An 18,559-nucleotide genomic window follows, 5' to 3' on the forward strand; every position below is an offset into this window, starting at 1 on the left:
CATCAATTCAAAATCTACCCCAACTGGTAGATCACCGATAATAATGATAATGGAAGGACTACTGAAAATCAAACAATTGCTAATGACAAATAATAAACACTTAATCTGCATTGAACTAGTTTAGATGCTAAATGATGAATCACTAAAACCTATCATTTATCAATGAGGTATCAATAAATTATTACACTGCTTTTTGTTTTACAAGATTCTTTATGAGTAAATATATCCTTATAACTGATGTTGGCCTATGTACATGGTAAGAGGAGAAGATATAGTGAAAATCCTTAGTCTTGATTAACGGCATATCAATAAGGAGTTACAGATGATGGGACTTATAAGCTTACCTTTGAAATCATTCCTTATTAATGAGTTTGTACATAATGCAGCAGTACTATCTCATCCAAGCAAATGCAGAGCAGTGAATCCCGAGTTCTCATTATCATTTTTAGCGAATTAACATAATTTCATCTCAAACAAGTATACACTTGCAACTATAACACCCTATAAGTTCATGCCTTGCTCACTTCTAGTCTCTCAGACATGAGTAAAAAATGTTTTCTTTGGTGAAAAACAGACAAAGCATTTATTATGAGCTTTACAAATTCTGCTATTAAATTATTACTTACTTTTGTTCTTAAGAGATTGTACTGAAATCCCTACATCAAAATTTATATGATTTTTTGAATGAAAATTCACTTAATGTTATTGAGGAAACTTGTCATTAAGTGAGGCACTGTGACATGTTATTTTTGAGTCATTTAAGACCAATTGCATCATTCAAAAACAATGGTTTCAGTTTCTTCCATTTGGCTAGGAAATGGGAGAATTCAATTGTGGCTTACAAAGAACTGATTCACAGTGACAGACAATTGAATATAGTAAACCCTCAATTATCACCATGCGGATTATCCATTTTGCTGCTACTCTCTATGCAGCACCTCGACATTTCAATAAAATTATTATGATAAAAAAAATTGCTTTGAAATTTCAAAGAACTTTTTCATATTCCTTTTTTAACTATCCACACTTTCCCATCATCGTTTCATTTGCATTCACCAGCCTTGATAATTCTATATTCTCTTTTACAATATATATAAACCATCTACAATGCATTATTTAAATCGGTATCACGTGAAGGATAAGAATCTGTATCAGCGAGACTTTTTAAAAAGTGCCCTTCTCCAGTCATCTCTTCTTTCCAGGTTATGTTAGATTAGCTTTCTGAGGAAAATATGTTTTGCTATTTGCTTGATGATACTTCTGGGTTCTTGTATATTTATAATGCGACTCATAAAATGGCTCAATTTAATCTCATGGAATAAAGAAGGAGATTTCCCATGTTTATTTGCCAATATTGCACCACATTTACCATGTATTCCAGTTACCCATATTTTTCAATTATCCATACTTAATCGCACATCCATTAGCACAGACAATCGACAGTTCAAACACTTCAAGCAAGTTTATCTTTTATTTTGTTTACAATGCAATTTTAGTGAGTGCAAAGATGATAGGTTTTTATACATGATCACTGATATTTGACAAAACATCAATTTTAGCTTGTTTTTTCCGCACTTTACATGGATTCCTATTTCAAAGATTAAATTTGCACATTTGATCTTTTCAGGCTCTGTACAGTACATTTGGATTTAAGGCCAAGATGACCAGAGTAAACATTTTCAAATTCCAGTGTGATAAAAACTCATATTGTTTTGCCTTACCGACATAATGTTTAGTAATGCAAAGTTAGCTGTCGAAGAAAATAATGTATAGAACAAAGAAGATTGCCAGATGACGTAAGTAATAAATCATAGCTCTTTCTTTGATGCCCTACAAAAATTACTGAAGTTCTAAACCAGTGCTGAATTATCAAAGGCTATCTTCAAGAAAAAGATCTTACAATCAACCTTTTTTAAAGTACATATGTTTCACACTATCACAAGTGTTTTTTAACTTGATAAACTCAATTTATTGAATTTTTTGTGATCAACATTAATTTACTGATAGCATATTTTCAATTAAGTAGCTTTGAAAATAAACTATGGATGAATTAAATACATGCAAATCAGTTTCCAAATGAAAGTAATTTTAATCCTATGCTCATGACACTAAATTTCAACTAGTGCAAACTACAACAATGATTATTGTCACTAAAATGCTTAAAATTGCTTATCTATTTAAATATTACAGTCAGTAGAGATAAAATTCATGCAGAGATTTAGTACTATTAAGTAAAGGCTGGTCTGCTTAACAGACAAATTTATCAGGGCTCAAACTTTACATTGTATGTATATACTACTAAGTACCTTCTTTTTAAAGAAACACATCATAACAATGCACGAACAGTGAGCTAACAAACCAATGATTTACTTGACAAATCAAAACAGGAAAGCTTCATAGACATGGATTTGAAGGAGGGTTTCCTTGAATTTTTTTTCAAAAGTACTCAAGAATGGTTCAATGTGCATATTACCTGTTTACACAACATTACAATGTGCAAATGTGTGCATAATATAAAGAGTGCAAACAGTTATCATATTAGAAATGAATTAATTATATTTATCCACTTCATGGCAAACTTCCAAAAATCATTAAAAAATCATGACAAATAATATTTGTCAATATTTTTGTTTACTAACCACTATTCCTCTTAGTTAACATATTTATTTCATCCTGCAACCTCCTCATTCCATTGCCTTCAGATGTTGGTGAAATTTTCCTTCCTTCATCAGCAGTTGTTCCATTTAATTCTAGAAGAGATATGTACCATCTAGAGCCACCAGAACTAAAGCATCATTCATGTAGCGTTTATCTAAGACATTCATAGAGCTCGAAAATCATTTGTAAGCTCACAATACCTGCTATCTTTTTCAAAAGATGTTGATTTTCCTCTTCTAAATGCTTCAATCTCTTCTCTGCAGCTGAATTATTAGAATTTGTCTGATTACCTGGTAAAGACCCGAGGTCAGATATAGAGCTGAAAAAATAATTGAAATGGTTCTTTACATTAACACCTTTGACTGACCATAATTAATAACTGAAATACAATTTGAAACAGTTTAAAAACATCATTACTTTGACTACATTGCGGGTAATTTTTCTGATGTGATCACAACCTTCTTTTGCTACTCAATAATAGCAATTTTGAAGGAAACAAAATACTTAATCAGCCCAAAAATGCTGAGTGACGAAGAAAAAGTCATCACCATTAAATATTATTTGCTTAATTTAATGGAGTTAAGGGAAATGCATACATTTAAATTTTAAAACTAAGAACAGGCAGTAGGCCATACATCTCAAGTGACCAGATATTTCACCATGGAAATTTTCACTAACTCCTTCAACTCCTTTACACTAGTTTGGAATCAATGATAACAACAATTCTTGATGGAATTCTAGCAACAAGTTATTCATAAACCTGATTCATTTTGCTGATTCTTAACTTGCATTGAATTGCTCATATTCTGGGCAGTTGAGACTATTTTTTGGCCTTTTTTGTTCCCTTTCATCAGCTATATCACTTCTACATTTGAATAATATTTATGGCTTAACAATCTGGAGGTCTCAGCAGGAAAGTGAGACTACAGTAAATATTTGAAGATTTTGAATTGTGAAATATAAAATCCATTGAATTTCGGGAGGAGATTTGGGTCCCTACTCAAGCCTCCTCCTTCCACCTCATCCATGTGTATATCTACAGCAAAAATCTTGTAGTGTCTGCCTGATGATGTTGACTGTTTGATGAAACTGGTCATTATTGATAAAATTCAGTGAAACTTACTAAGTTTTTATTTTTCAAAATTCATGATGAAGTTCCACACAGTTGGGCCTAATACCATCAAATTTTGAAGATTTCATTCTTCTTAAGGGGTTTATTCATGAAGTTTGTTGCAAAAACTAGATCCCCCCTAATCCTGGAAAGATATCAGGATAACATGATTTCCAATGTACCATTTTTGTTCAATGTACCATGTTTCCATCACTGTTCATAATAAACCTGCTAAAATTCCATCAATCCATTTAAATTGAAACCCCAGAAATAATTCTTTTGACTTTGCAAGGCCAAGACTGTTACCAGAAGGAATATGTTACCAATATTTATCAATAAATTCAAGAGAAGTTTCTATTAATTTTATCCTGATAACTATTGTTATTTTATCCTTATAACTATTTCCATATCTAATGTCCCGGTGGTATTAAAATTTTGTTTCTTAATTATACATGCTTACTAATAATTTTATTATGGATGTTGATGCTCAACAGCTGATATTCCGCTACCATAGACTTGTTGAAATTATTTTTGTCCAATGCTACAAACCCCAAAAATCACATTTGACAAGGAACAGAGAGTCATTACAAGCCATGTTTCTAGTTTATCATAAGAAGGTGAATGAAAAGTAAAAACAAATGTGCTCTGGAAAGAGCAGAGAGCTCAAAATACAAATGCTTGGATTAGAGAACCAATCCCTTGCATATAATATGCAGATGAAGAATTGCAGTGATATGGAAAGGGAGGAGGACACACAGCAATGGCATACATTACTTTATTCAAGAAAGAGTGCCATTAAATGTGGTTTAAAAGGAGTCGAATGATACTGCCAAATCAAATTGAAGTAAAAATGAGAAACTGCAGAGGATCTGCCATACTTCTTACAATAAGATGTGGGCCTTTCTGCTTTTAACTGCATTCTAAATAAATTATTCTCTCTGGAGAGTGGTTATTTAAGGCTGCTTGAAGTGTTATGTACCATGGGCCAGTCCATTTCAATATCATTGGAAATTAATCGAGAGACATAATTTTTTGTCACCCACAGGTTTGGGAAATTAAAATGAAAGTATGGAAAGCTAAATTCATTTTAAATAATTTACTACTACTAATACTAACAATTGCCACTATTTATCATATAACTATGACAAAAATACAATACATAATGCATTTTATATTGTCTGTGCACACCCAAAATGCTTCAGCACAAAATCTTCAAAAGTTACCTTTTCCCCAAAAAAAAACAATGACGTTATATGGGAGGTCAGCTTCTTTTTGGGCATATGATATTTTGTACAACAAATATAAGGGGCTGATTGGTCCTAAGCACACTTTAACCTGGACACTAGGAAATGACAACAGGTGAATCAGTTGTTTACAAAGCCAATGCACACAAAGACAAGAATTTCAACCTTCACCTAGGAAATAAGTCAGGACAAAGTAATGTCCAATATATTTTGCAAAGCATATAGATGAGATGAGCTGTGCTGAGCACCCTTCAACCTTGATACACTTCTAAAGACACGGTGTGAACCAGTTCTTTAAAGGTTTTTACTGCTGAAACAGTTGAGTTTTCAGAGCTGTCACAAAAGTTAATACCCAAATGGGTACCCAAGAGAAACCAACAGCAAAGGTCATCTATAATATAAACAGTAAGTGGAGTTTAACGCTATAATATATAATTTAATAATGGGCAAAGTTTTAGTTTCATAACATTAGGTCAAGTGAACACACATTGATTCTTACAATAACACATTACCCGTGTATTTTCACCTTTACAAGTAAAAAGTAAAATGATTCATGCAGGAATGACCGAGTTTGTTGCAAAGTTGCCTAGTAAAAGTTCGTTGCATCAAAAATAAATATAGTTACGAGGCCACAATACTTTCAACAAATAAGGCTGAGGCAGTGCAAAACTGCATCAAAGAAATGGCTAGCCTATATCACTTCTAATATTATGAAACAATGTTTCATAATGTTTAGAGATATTTAATAATCATTCAGTTGCACAAAATTCTCACCATGTAACAGCTTTGCAGGCAAGATTCAATTTAATTATTAGTAATTTTTAGGGAACAATAACACCTTATTTGTCAAAGATACCTGAAATTCTTGAGGATTTAATACAAATTAAATATACTGCACCAGAACTCAAGAGAGTAACATAATTCAACTGTGAAGAATATGTTTTATGGTGAAATCTCAAAATATCATTTTGACTGATACAACTCACCTTCCTTGAGTGAAAGTAAAACCAATGAAAGGTAGATGTAAAGCAGTAAAGGCTGGATTGGCTGCAGTTGGAGGAACTGCATCTGATGACCCAGCACGGACATCAGTTTCATCAACATCAAAATTGGAAGTATCGGTGGGTGAACTCACTTCTGGGACATAAGGGGCTGAACTGTCTCTTACAGTCTCCCAATCTAAACCAGAAAACCAAGGATGGTTCTGCAAGAGAGAGAAAATTTTTAAAGAGGTTTGGCAAAATTAAAACCCAAAATAAATTAGCGAGTGACACTGGGATAAGGTTTTCTATTATTTCCATTACTTTCAGAGAACTTTTCTGAATTGTCCACAGGAATTTTACAGATCCAGGACCTAAAATAATATACAACATTCAGAGTGATATACTGAGAAATTGGGTGTTGAAAATGCACGCTTGACATAACAGCAATCTTTCATGGCAATAATACCAAATGAATCAGACATTTTATTGACATTTAGTCATCAGATGATAAATTCTTACATGAAGTTAAAGGCCATATTAAGTACGAGTAGTATTAAGTACGAGGGAAAAAATGTGACACACTAAACTTCAATATGGGCAGCTAAAGGAATATATCTAATCATATTGAAATTTCCATTACAAATAATCCAGTCACAATTTTTACTGATCATATGCACTGTGTGAAGACTGTTTTTACAAGTACCATACTCTAAATTTTACATTCATTTTGCTTCCTTGACAGTTACATTATCAAGGGAAATAATGGCATGTTATACACTTGTTGTTACATCCTTTCCATATATTAAGTTGCCATTGAATATAGCAAGTTCTGAGGGTATAAAATCGAAGCATTCATTTCAGAAGACATTTGAAACACCCGAAAAAAACATTTATGCACCAAAAATAATATTTTTCATCATCTTTGATTTAATATAACCATTTTCAGAACAATCCAAAAGTCAATTCATTCAAAATGATCTTATAGCAAAGAAAGCAGGAAGTATTTCGGTTTAAATATTCTAATGTGACTAGAATATTTCAACCATTTTTTAAAATTCATAATGATTTCCTTGGCTGAAAATATGTGCCTAACTTTCATCATAATTATACCCAATTCTAACCAAAAAGTAAAAAGCCAGCTGCATATAATATATGTCTCACAGAAATATCATTGCATTTATTCAACCATTCAGATGTTTTTCAAAGTTCCCATGCAATCCCTAACCTACGTAGAAACATTGCCATTACATAAAATAGCAGACATGAACAACATTATAAACTGCTTGTTCTAAAGCAACCACAAAAGCAAACTATTATGAGAATAAACTTCAAGATTTCCTAAATGAACACATATCCTTTCGGATCGGAGTGGGCTTTCCTTAAAAATCCTCTAGTTATTGTATTTTCCCACAGGAAGTGATAAAAATATCAAAAATAATTCCTAAAGAAATAAAAAGAAACTGAACATGTTTCAATTTAACAAGTACTCAATCAACAGAAAATATCCAGTTAAAAGAAATTTCTATACAAATTACCTTCACATGTTCTTGCATGTATTTGAGACAACTAAATGCCATATATTAGATATCAAACATAATATTGATGATAATAATTTTGTGGACATCCTTAAGACAAGTTATCCATGGATTAAATCCCCAATAACAATAGTGTTTACCTTAAAGTCTTCTATTCCATTCTGTCCTAACCGAAAGTCAGAACTACATATCAGCCTTTTCATCAAATCTTTGGCTTCATTGGAAACATCATAACCCACATCTGACGGGAAGTCAAAGCAGTTCTGAAAATTAATTGATAAAATTAGCATTTATTCTAAAAAACATGCTTTATTATGATATTGCTTTACACTAGCATGATCCTTTCATTGATTAAAAAACTTAACGAGAAAATCAGGATAAGGTCATAATAAAAGAGTGCCAGAGCACCTTGAGTCAGCACTTGAGAATCATCTGGCACACAAAAAAGTAGGTTAAAACAGACGAAGAAGATGCAAAAAATATTTATTACACATTTTTTAAGACTTAATTTTCAATGCTGGCTTTGCCATTGCATATAATATGTATACAAATGGGTGTGACCCATTTTGGTGGCAAAATTCTTTTCATAAAATAAAAAAGTCACATGTACGGGCAGAGGTAATGCATCACATCATGAAATGGATTGAAAACGTAACCTATTGAGTCTTCAACTTCATTTATTCATGCAATAAATACATTTAAGTAGAAAAAACTTATATGGAATAGGAGATGATGCATATCATAAATAGCTGTACTTCCGGCACATAATTACCCACTATATTTCTACATTTAACTATGTCATCATTAAAAAATAAGCATGGAATAAATTTATCAATATGCAAACAAACTGTGAAATGAACAACAGGCAAATCAGAAAAAGGCATTTTAAGTCTTAATCACTCTCATCCCTTCCATTGCTTGATATTTTCATCAATGTTTTCTTCAACATTACCATCTGTTGACTGACAATGACCAATGATTACAGATGCAAACATTGAAATAAACACGGAGTTTGCTTTTTAGCAACTTTTTTAGGAGGAAAGGAAAATCTAAACCCAAAGATGGCTGGAAAATTTTTTCCCAAGCATTGTAATAACCTTCTGAGTCCATGATATTTTCAGAAACACATTATTAAGAGCCGTATTTTCCCATCAATAACGCACACCTTACATATAACGTGCATCTAGAACTTAATAGTTATCATGAATTTGTATAGATACTGCACACTCTTTTCCTCATGGACTTTAGAGATAAAATAACTGTAAAAGTAGCATATCTGTATAAAATATAATGCATTAGAAAGGCATGCTTCCAGACTAATTTATTTTTTCGAGACTCTTCTCTAAATTATTGTGTACATAGGTATTTAAATGTTTGGATTCTTTCAATTTTCATTTTACATCACAGGCATCGTCATTTTTTTTGATCATATGAACATTTTTGCATAGATAATGCGCGCATTATCGATAGGAAAATATGGTAATTGTTTTGGCAGGAAAGAGGTTGTAGGATATCCGTATTTCATCTCCTTAATATTACGTATATGGTGGCTACTTCTTAAACATTCTCTTCAGATTTGGGCTCAGACTTTTTCAACAAATCTACACATGATTTTTTCTTACTACTTATGTTGGCCGTCAGAGCATCTATGTATCTAGTATCTCATCTATGCACTCAGTTTTCAGAGGCTATTCATTATCGCCTGCACTAAAATCCTATTTCCATCTGATGATCTCTGCTGAAACACCAATTGTTAAGGGAAGGTTTATTCATCCCTAGAATTTAAATCTAAATCATTTTATAAGCAAAGCAAGTATTGCGAACAAAGGGAAATGAAGTCTCACTGAAAACAAACAAGTAGACACACACAGGCTCTGAGGGTGGATACTAATCATTAACAAAGCAAAGATTATATAATTTTCAAATAAGAGAAAATCTTAGTTGAATATTAAAATAACATATCAACAACTAGAGCAGGTAGAACAGTTGACTTTTATCAGATGTGTTTTGGAGCATAACAGCCAAAAGTAATAGGGACATAATAAGTATAATTGCATTCGCCAAAGCTTTCACAAGAATAAAGGGATGTGACAGGAATACCGAGCAAGAATGTTAAAAAAAAGACTTCTTAAACCTTTGATGTGGAGTATGGTTTTGTGCACTGAGGAAGCATAGTAGTTGAAGCAAGATGAGAAATGATCGTAGACTTTGGATATGTGGGTATGAAGAAGAATGGTAAAGGTAAAATGGACAGAAAAAAAACAAACGTGGAAGTGCTAGGAATAGTTATGGGGTAGAAGCGGTTGCTGTGAGAAATCAAAAGGAGGCAGGAAAGATGGTGAAGAGCAATTTGATTGGTGATGGGATGTTGAATACTGTGATAGTGGGGAAAACATTGGAAGATAGAAAAAGGAAGTATGCGGTTTATTATAGAGTAAGATGTCATGTTGTGTTCCGTTAGGAGAGGCAAGGAAATTTATTGTTGTATCATTGTACAATCTGAGTCCATATTAATAATAAATATTCAACGGGCAAAAAACTATCATGTACATCATCCACTAATCCACCATATTTATTTTCTTGTTGTATCAGAATTTCTCGATACATCCATATAATTACTGCTTGTATTAGACTATCATAGATGCTGCTGGTATGAAAAATTTACCGCTTTAATTGAAAATTAATGAAAAACAATTTTGTAAATACATACCTTGTGGTTCATAATTTTTCCATAGGTTTCAACTAATGACTCAGCATAAAATGGGGTCTCTCCGTACAGCATCTCATACATACAAACGCCCAAAGACCACCAATCACATTCTGGCCCATATCTCCCTTGGCCATCCTCCATCGCCTATAGTGAAAGGTTTATGGATTGCAGAAAGGAATTTACATGGATGAGATATGCTGAATCATAAAGTCATTAATCAAATAGACATTCATTGCATGGAGCAACAATCATTTCATATCATACCAAACAATTAATAAGGGAATAAAATTCATTCATTCTATTTCTGAACTCAAGTGATTAAATAGGCACTAAGGTAATTGGCCAGTCATTAAATTAAAGTGAAATTACTAATTAGTGTTATTGAATGGATGAAGGAAAGATGTGTAAAATCAAGACTGGTAAACAAAATCAGGTTTCTTTTGATTTTTTATTAAGTTAATATATCATAAAATTACAATAAAATTTAGAACACATGCACCATAATTGATTTAGAAATAATTGGTTAGAACATCTTGCATAGAAATAGAAATATTAACTTTATATAAAACATCAACCATCGCTAATTCAAGTCAGTCTTGCTAACAATTTGCAGAATCTGTTCAGTTTTTAAAGTAAAGAAAAACCATGAAAAGGAAGAAGATATTTTACTTTTCCATTGTCATCTTCACTTGAATGAATACTATGATTTTTACCTCTATTCACACCAATGAAGGATGGTTTTGAAAGATATAGATTATCTCAAACTAAGCAGTAAATATGGGGATAGAGATTACTGCAAATATGAAGTATAAGCAAGGGGGTCCAAAGGCATCACTCAGGATTAGATTCTGGGACCCTAAATTCAGTTGCCTCATGCTCTATTCACTATCTTCAACATTCCTATAAAGATTAATCCAATTACTATTAACTATTTTAACCAACTACTTCTTGTTTCAGTTGAGGAAATTAAAATACAAATAGCGCTGCTTGTTATTCAAATGTTTAAGGTAAAAAAAATGGACTGTAAGACTTCTAAAGGAAATTGAACAACATTTCTTACAAAGCTATGTTGAGATGCAACAAGGCATTTTTAATCAAATTTTACAGTAAAATCAGTATTACAAAATATTGATGCTTACTACTAAACTTTTGAAAAGAGGCAAAAAGAAGCTCACCCTTAGTATTTCAGGTGAAATGTAATCTGGTGTTCCAACAGCCACATTACTTTGTACAGTTCCATCCTCATGAAGGCGAAGACAGGACCCAAAGTCTGCCAAACGAATGTGACCATTAGCATCCAGAAGAACATTGTCTGGCTTGATATCTCGATGTACATAGCGCAGATCATGAATGGAACCAATTGCCAGTACCATTTCAGCAATATAAAAACGAGCCATATCTTCCGGTAAACGATCTTCAAACTTTGATAACAGGGTGAGAAGATCCCCTCCACAGTAGTAATCCATCACAAGATACTAAAAGATAAAACATTATTTTATGAATATATTAATCATCTACAGACCAAACAGGAACCTTATAAAGTTATATGATAATTTATCAAGATGGGTGTAACACAGGTGCACACATTTTTTGCAGTCAGATCATTATCTTATTTTGTAATACTATTCAATATTACACGATTAATAATTCAGTCATACCAAGTGAAAATCCAAACAGAATTAGTTAGCAAGCTGTATATTAAGCATCATTTGCAAGAGAACATAACTTCTACTAATGCTCTTAATATATATGATGAGTTGCACACAAAATACAATATATTCATTCAATACTTTGTGCTTGTATGGGCATGAACATTTCCTTGATATTTCATTACTTTTAATAATTTAATCAAAACAGAAAATTTGGAGAAATCAGGTGGAGTAAGACAAATGATTGCATAGGTGATAACGAGTTTTGGTTCAGGAAGGGGAAAAAAACGTGTGATACCATAGCAGTAATAAGGTTATTAATAAAGGAATATAGGATACATTCCAAATATTCATGGGTTAGTCAATAAATAAGTCACGAACATTGGATGACCGTATACCATGTTTAAATTACATGCACATATTTGGCCAGTAGATAGCAGCATGTGTATGCCCAACATGCATGTACAAGTGGGGGTGAAATCTCATGGTAGGTTGGTCAGTCAGTAGCAGCCGGTGTAAGATGGTGGGTGCGTTGCATGAGTGTACATGAGAAGAACAGCTATTACAAACATTTCATTGGGAACTCTTGGAATATCCACCGTACAGAGTTCCTCCAGTTATTATTGCCTCAGCCTACTAAGATTTTGAGAAGGCATTTGAAAGAATGAATTGGATAGAATTAACGAATGTATTGCATAAAATTGAAGTAGATTTGAGGGATTGCAGACTGATCTGCAATCTGTAAGTCTCACACAGCACTGGTGAGTGCAGCAGATGGAGAGCTGGGATGGGCGGTTTAAGGAAAAATGGAAGAAATGAAAAACAGGATGTATATTATTACCTGTGCTTCTCAATATATGAGGAGGAAATGGCAAAAGAGGCATGGGAAGACCTGAGGATTAGGATGAAAGTTCATAAGACAGAAATAAAGAAGTTCAGAAAGACAATATATAAAATCAGGTTTGTGAAGGTTAAAGCTTTAGTTTACCAGTCAGCCAAAGGGTTACAAGCATTGCTGATTGAATTTAAAAATTGGTTACAGGATTAGAATTAACACTAAGGTTATGAAGATTTAAAGAAAAAGTAAAGGGCAAATAGAGAGCAAAAGCTACCACAAGTGGAACAGTTTACATATCTTGGCAGTGTTTTGGGCCAAGATGGTCAAAGAAGTAGGGACTTAAGGAGAAGAATTGCGCTAGGCAAAGAGGCTTTCACAAGGAAGAGGGAATTACTGACGTGGTACTAAATAAGGGTATTTAGAAAACATTCTTAATATGGTTTTGTATGGTGAAAAAACAACGTTGTTAAAGCAGGATAGGCACAGACTGGAGGCTTTTGAAATGTGGATAAACAGAAGGATGAAAAAGGTGAAATGGATAGAAAGGAAAACAAACTAGGAAGTGCTATGCATGCTGGTGGAGTAGAGTGAATTTTTGGGAACAATCTTAAGAAGGTAGGATTTGTGAATGGGATGTTGAATACTATAATAGAAGGAAGAATGTCAGGCAAGTAAGGAAGTTTTAGGGAATAGGATAAGCATGTTGGATGGAATGAAGGGAGAGAGGCAGTGCGTAGAATCAAGTTAGTGTTTGTAGCAATGTCAGATGTCAGGTTGTTTCATTAAGTGAAGTAAAAAAATATCACTGTTTAGTATTTATTCATCTCAAACCTACCTTCAACGAGAGAATACCAAAAATAAGAATAGTACAATCTGACTTCGGGGATATTTTGTTCAAATATTAGTGATTCATAAAAAGTTTGATCTTATGTTAAAAGTCTTCAAAATACATAGATTAATGCAAAGTTCTTAAAGGGCACAGAATTAACATAATAACTGTACAAAAAGTATTCAACCTTAGTTGATTTTCCACACATTCTCCAATAACAGAAAGCACAAAACTTTGAATAAAAGGACAAGGATTTCCATTTGCCAATCTGGTGTAATTTAGAGTGTACCCCATTTTTGCCTCTCCAGCTTTGATAGCCTAAACAAAATACCCCAACTATTATGAAATTTTTATGATGGTGGGCTTCCTATGGATAAGGATACAGCCAATAACAAATCAATTTAAATTAATTTCCCGTCAATTGTTCCATCAAGAGCTCGATTCCCATAAAAATTAAACAGATTTATAGCTATTATATGTTGCAACTAGTCCATTTATATTTTTTGGGCCAAATTAGTAAGTGGTATTGAAGAATAGTTTACTGTAGGGTTGGGTGTCAGGCTGCTTCCAGTTAGGCCAGGCTAAAATTTGTAAGTGTACTGCATATGTCAATCCAAAAACTACCTTGAATGTTAGACTGCCAAAATAAAATATTAATAATAGAAGGGTCTAAAATTTTTCATACACACTTTCTTAGCCATTTTTAATTGAAGTAATTCAAAAAAGCATCTACTTTGTAATAAGTTTGGACACATCTCCTCTTTTAAAAACCAGTGCATTTGAATCATTTAATGAGTAGTAGCAAATCAGATGTTCCAGCTGAATAATCATTTAGACAAATATTTTATCAATTGATTGATGTAATCACATATGCGTGATTTAATATGATTTATAAATGTTCACACCAGTTTTCACTTAGATTGGCACATCATGATATTTTCAATATACACGTTAATACGAGAAAACTTGGGTCTAATTAAGCATCAACTTGAAGGTGAGATCTGACATTATTAGTCAACACATAAAGCTTATTATCTAGATTTTCTCCACTAGAGTCTTGACTATGATGCCATTATGGGCTGTAAATTATTAAAAGAAAAGTTAAATGGTGTTGAGAGTATTGGTCCAACAAGTGACAGCTTCCTAGTATAATGTGTACAATGGAAGATATCACGAATGCTATTAATATCTGAAAGGAATTTTAATGACTAGAATATCATCTAATTATTTTTATTTCGTAGATTTTGAAAAGGTGCTTGATAGAGTGGATTGGTAAAAAACTAATGAATATACAGCAGAAAATAAGATTTAATAGGAGGAAAGAAAAGCTAATCCAAAGCCTGAACATGTCTCAGGCTGCTCAGGTGCAAGAGGGAGACAAAGAGTGCAGATAGGTAAAGTTATGAATAGGTATAAGGCAGGGTTTTTCCATTATCACCGGTGCTGTTCAATGTATAAGTGGAGGAAATGATTAAAGAGGCACGAGAAAAACTGGATATAGGAATTAAAGTTGGCATGGTATTCATAAAATCAGTTGGGTTTGTTGATGACCAAGCTCTAGTTTGTCAGTTAGCCAAGGGGTCGCAAGCATCGCTAAGTGAGTTGAATATTTAGTGTGATAGATATGGGATTAAAATAAATTAAAATAAAACAAAGGTTATGCGGTTTTCTAGAAAGATAAAGGCTAAACTTAACATTAAAATAGGAGGGCAAAAACTAGAACTGGGAGAACAGTTTACGTATCTTGGAAGTGTTTTGGACCAAAATGGCAAAGAAAGTACAGGACATGAGGTGAAAATTGCATTAGACACAAAAGTTTTCACAAAAAGGAGGGAATTTATGACGGGGACATTGAGTAAGGATGTTAAGAAAAGGCTCATCATAACTTTGACATGGAGTGTAGTTATGTATAATGTGGAAACATAAGCACTGAAGCAGGATGATAGGCATAGATAGGAGGGTTTTGAAATATAGGTGTGAAGAAGGATGGAGAAGGTGAAGTGGACAGAAAGGAAAACAAATGAGGAAGTACTTGGTATGGTGGGCAAAGGAGAGGGGTTTGTTGAGAGAAATCCTATGGAGGCAGGAAAAATGGATGAAGGGCATATTGATCAGCAGTGGGATGTTGAAGACTGTTATAGAGCGGAGAATTTTAGGCAAACGAGGAAAGGGCAGGAACAGGATAGGGATGTTGGATGGAATGAAGGAGGGAAGGAAATATAGAGAGATGAAGAAGAGCTGTTCATAGAAGATGATGGGTTGTATTTTGTCAGGAGAAACAAGACACTTATTAGGTAGTAGTGTCCATCCAAAACACACATTAATCAGTAAATTACCTGGAGTAATAATCATCTAAATAATTAGAATAACAATATCAGGTAGGCAATTCAATCAATTTATCCCAATTACTAATTTTTCCTTGATTTACCCCACGAATATGTGGTTGATGTTAGTAATTGAATGCATACAGCAATCTAATGCATTTTTCCATTTAATTAAAATCAACCAGCCAAAGATAATAGATCTATTAAAGTGCCAATGTATTAGAAAGACCATAGCAAATATTACCCATATCACATGAACTTACTCTTTTTTGCTCTTGCGATTTCTTTCTTCAGTAATTTGTAACTCATACCTAACATATAAAAACCACATTCTCTTCCTTCCTATACCTTACTTATTTAACTTTTATGTACATGATGGTGTTTCACCAAGCTTCCTTTTTCACATACAACCCTGATGTTAAAATTTCAATTTCAGATGGTTTAAATTCACTGCAAAAACTGAGGCACCAGAGGTTGTACCTATAATCACTGTTATCAGCCCTTTCTGCTCTTCATTTGTTTAAACACAGTCTATCCCGTTACATATTAGTTTCTTTCCAGTATTTGAAAAAACAAGTTAATCATCAACCGGTCACAAAACTAATAAGAATGTACTTCATATCAGTGATTATTAAATAGCATATCTTATCCCTGAAAACAACAAAAAATTCACTCTTTCCTTGAGCTTTCAATCAAAGAGCAATTCCGAACTTTCTTCCAGTTATCTTGGCTGAGTGGTCACAATGAATATCACAGCCTGTATTAATTTTAGGGCAAACAACAATTTCTTGGAAATAACTTTGTCATGAACAATACTATTTAGCAAAACCTAATTGCCTGAGAGGATTTAACACAAATTGTTAAGTCAGATTAGATAGACCGTACTAACCAGTGGCATTATCCATGGAAGCATATCTCTACATGGAAATAATAGCTTCTCTCTGAATGAGAAACAAAGGATGGGTGAATGCACACTGATTTTTCAGGATTAAAATATTACACAGTTAGAGGTAATTACTCTTTACCCTAATACAGGATAACTCAGAATGATTCAGGTAATAAATGTTTTATATTCCTTGAGGGCAGCAATACCTAACACAATGGTTACGTTTTCTGGAAGATTGACTGTCCTGCACACTGCGATATAGAATGTAACAGGTATTCGTCTGGTCCAGGAGTTGTTTGGTACTGATTGAAAAATATTCATTATGACTGGCCATATGATCTAATGATCTCTATGATGTGTGCCATGAAGTAATTCCCCGGCAACTCCCAAAATTAGTTTCTGAAGGGTTAAATTTACCTTAACGATAGGGGCCAAAACACTCCTACTATGTTTCATTTATTCAAAGAATATATGCAACTTGAAGCTTAGTGTTACATTATTCACATGGGTGCATGGTTTACTATGGTTTCCATCCACCTTTTAACTTAGGAAGAGTACTTCAATTGTATTTTCTACATGGATCGGGGTCTAAATCTACTACGATACATTTTGTTTCAACATATCCTCAAGAATGGGTTCATGCATTTTATCTTTTCAGGGCAGATGCGACTTTTGAATCCAGTAGCAAGCTTATCCAATGATACATTTTGGTCCTAAAGAATGATTCTCATGAGGTGACCCTCAACATTTTTTGTCCAAGTTCATTAAAGGTGTGTCCGGTAAAATATTGTTTCTATTACATCGTTTTTAATAGAGAACGACAGTGTCAACTTGGATGTTACATTTAAATGCTTCATTTTAAGAATTCAGATCACTACTGTCCTGATAATGGAACATTGGCAGAAGGTCCCATCATTAGCCGGTAACTTAAGCAGTCCAAAAGTTGACACCAAAGGGCATATAAAAGACCTTATGCTCCTTGTTGTCAGACTAGACTATTTGGTGTAGCAGAATGATACCATTAGTGTAGACTAGCAAGTGGTGAAACTCTGTAATGAAGAAGATTTTTAGTTATATGTTCACAGGCCTGATGACAAGCATGACCGTGTATATTTTTCTGAGAATATGTAAATATGGAGCATGGTTTTGTAAGGCACGGAAATATGATCATTCAAGCTAAGTGATAGAATGGATTAGAGACTTCTGGAATGAGGGTTTGGAGGATGGAAAAAGTTAAATGAATTGGAAGGAAAACAACAAAAGACTCAACTTAGTGGGGCAGAAAAGATGGATGCAGAGCATTCTTATTGAAAATGTTGGAGATTTTAATAGAGGGGACAATGTTATGTATATGATGAAGGGATAGGAATACAAGAGGTATGTTGAATGGAATGAAGGGAGGGAGGAAGTATGGAGAATTGAAGAAGAGCTTATCACAGGACTGGATGTCAAGTCCTGTTTTGTTAGGTGAAACAAATAAATGTATCGTTGTACAATTTTAGCCTGTCCACCAAAAATCTGCCTTTAACGGTAGAATATCAATAATAATAATTAAAAGTAAGATTATAAGAAACAAGTAATTTTATTCACTCTACATCTAATGATGCATAAAGTTCATGACTGAAATAATCTAGTTTGTTTCAAGGCATTTAGTCAACAATGCATCTGCTGATGCTGACTACAAGATGGTTTTCTTTATATATCTATAAGTTCAAGTTAATACATTAAGCTGATAAGCCAGGATTTTCTCATGCCTGCAGAATTTTTTGAGGTCAAAAAGCTAAAACCCTTA

The 18,559-nt window shown here is 33.3% G+C and overlaps 1 protein-coding gene across 1 annotated transcript in view; it reads right to left on the reverse strand.

The window, feature by feature from the left end:
* The window catches only part of gek (serine/threonine-protein kinase gek), an 84,513-nt gene that overhangs the window by 62,051 nt on the left and 3,903 nt on the right, over positions 1-18,559 (reverse strand). The window contains exons 4-9 of the mRNA XM_071594141.1: positions 11,417-11,716; positions 10,242-10,385; positions 7,672-7,794; positions 6,000-6,217; positions 2,859-2,977; positions 2,640-2,750 (exon numbers count right to left, since the gene is read on the reverse strand). Of these exons, the coding sequence (XP_071450242.1) occupies positions 2,640-2,750; positions 2,859-2,977; positions 6,000-6,217; positions 7,672-7,794; positions 10,242-10,385; positions 11,417-11,716 (1,015 nt within the window). The remainder of the gene's footprint in view (positions 1-2,639; positions 2,751-2,858; positions 2,978-5,999; positions 6,218-7,671; positions 7,795-10,241; positions 10,386-11,416; positions 11,717-18,559) is intronic.

This window comes from Hetaerina americana, unplaced genomic scaffold, assembly GCF_022747635.1.
Source record: "Hetaerina americana unplaced genomic scaffold, ioHetAmer1.1.p SCAF_6, whole genome shotgun sequence".
NCBI classification, from domain to species: domain Eukaryota; kingdom Metazoa; phylum Arthropoda; class Insecta; order Odonata; family Calopterygidae; genus Hetaerina; species Hetaerina americana.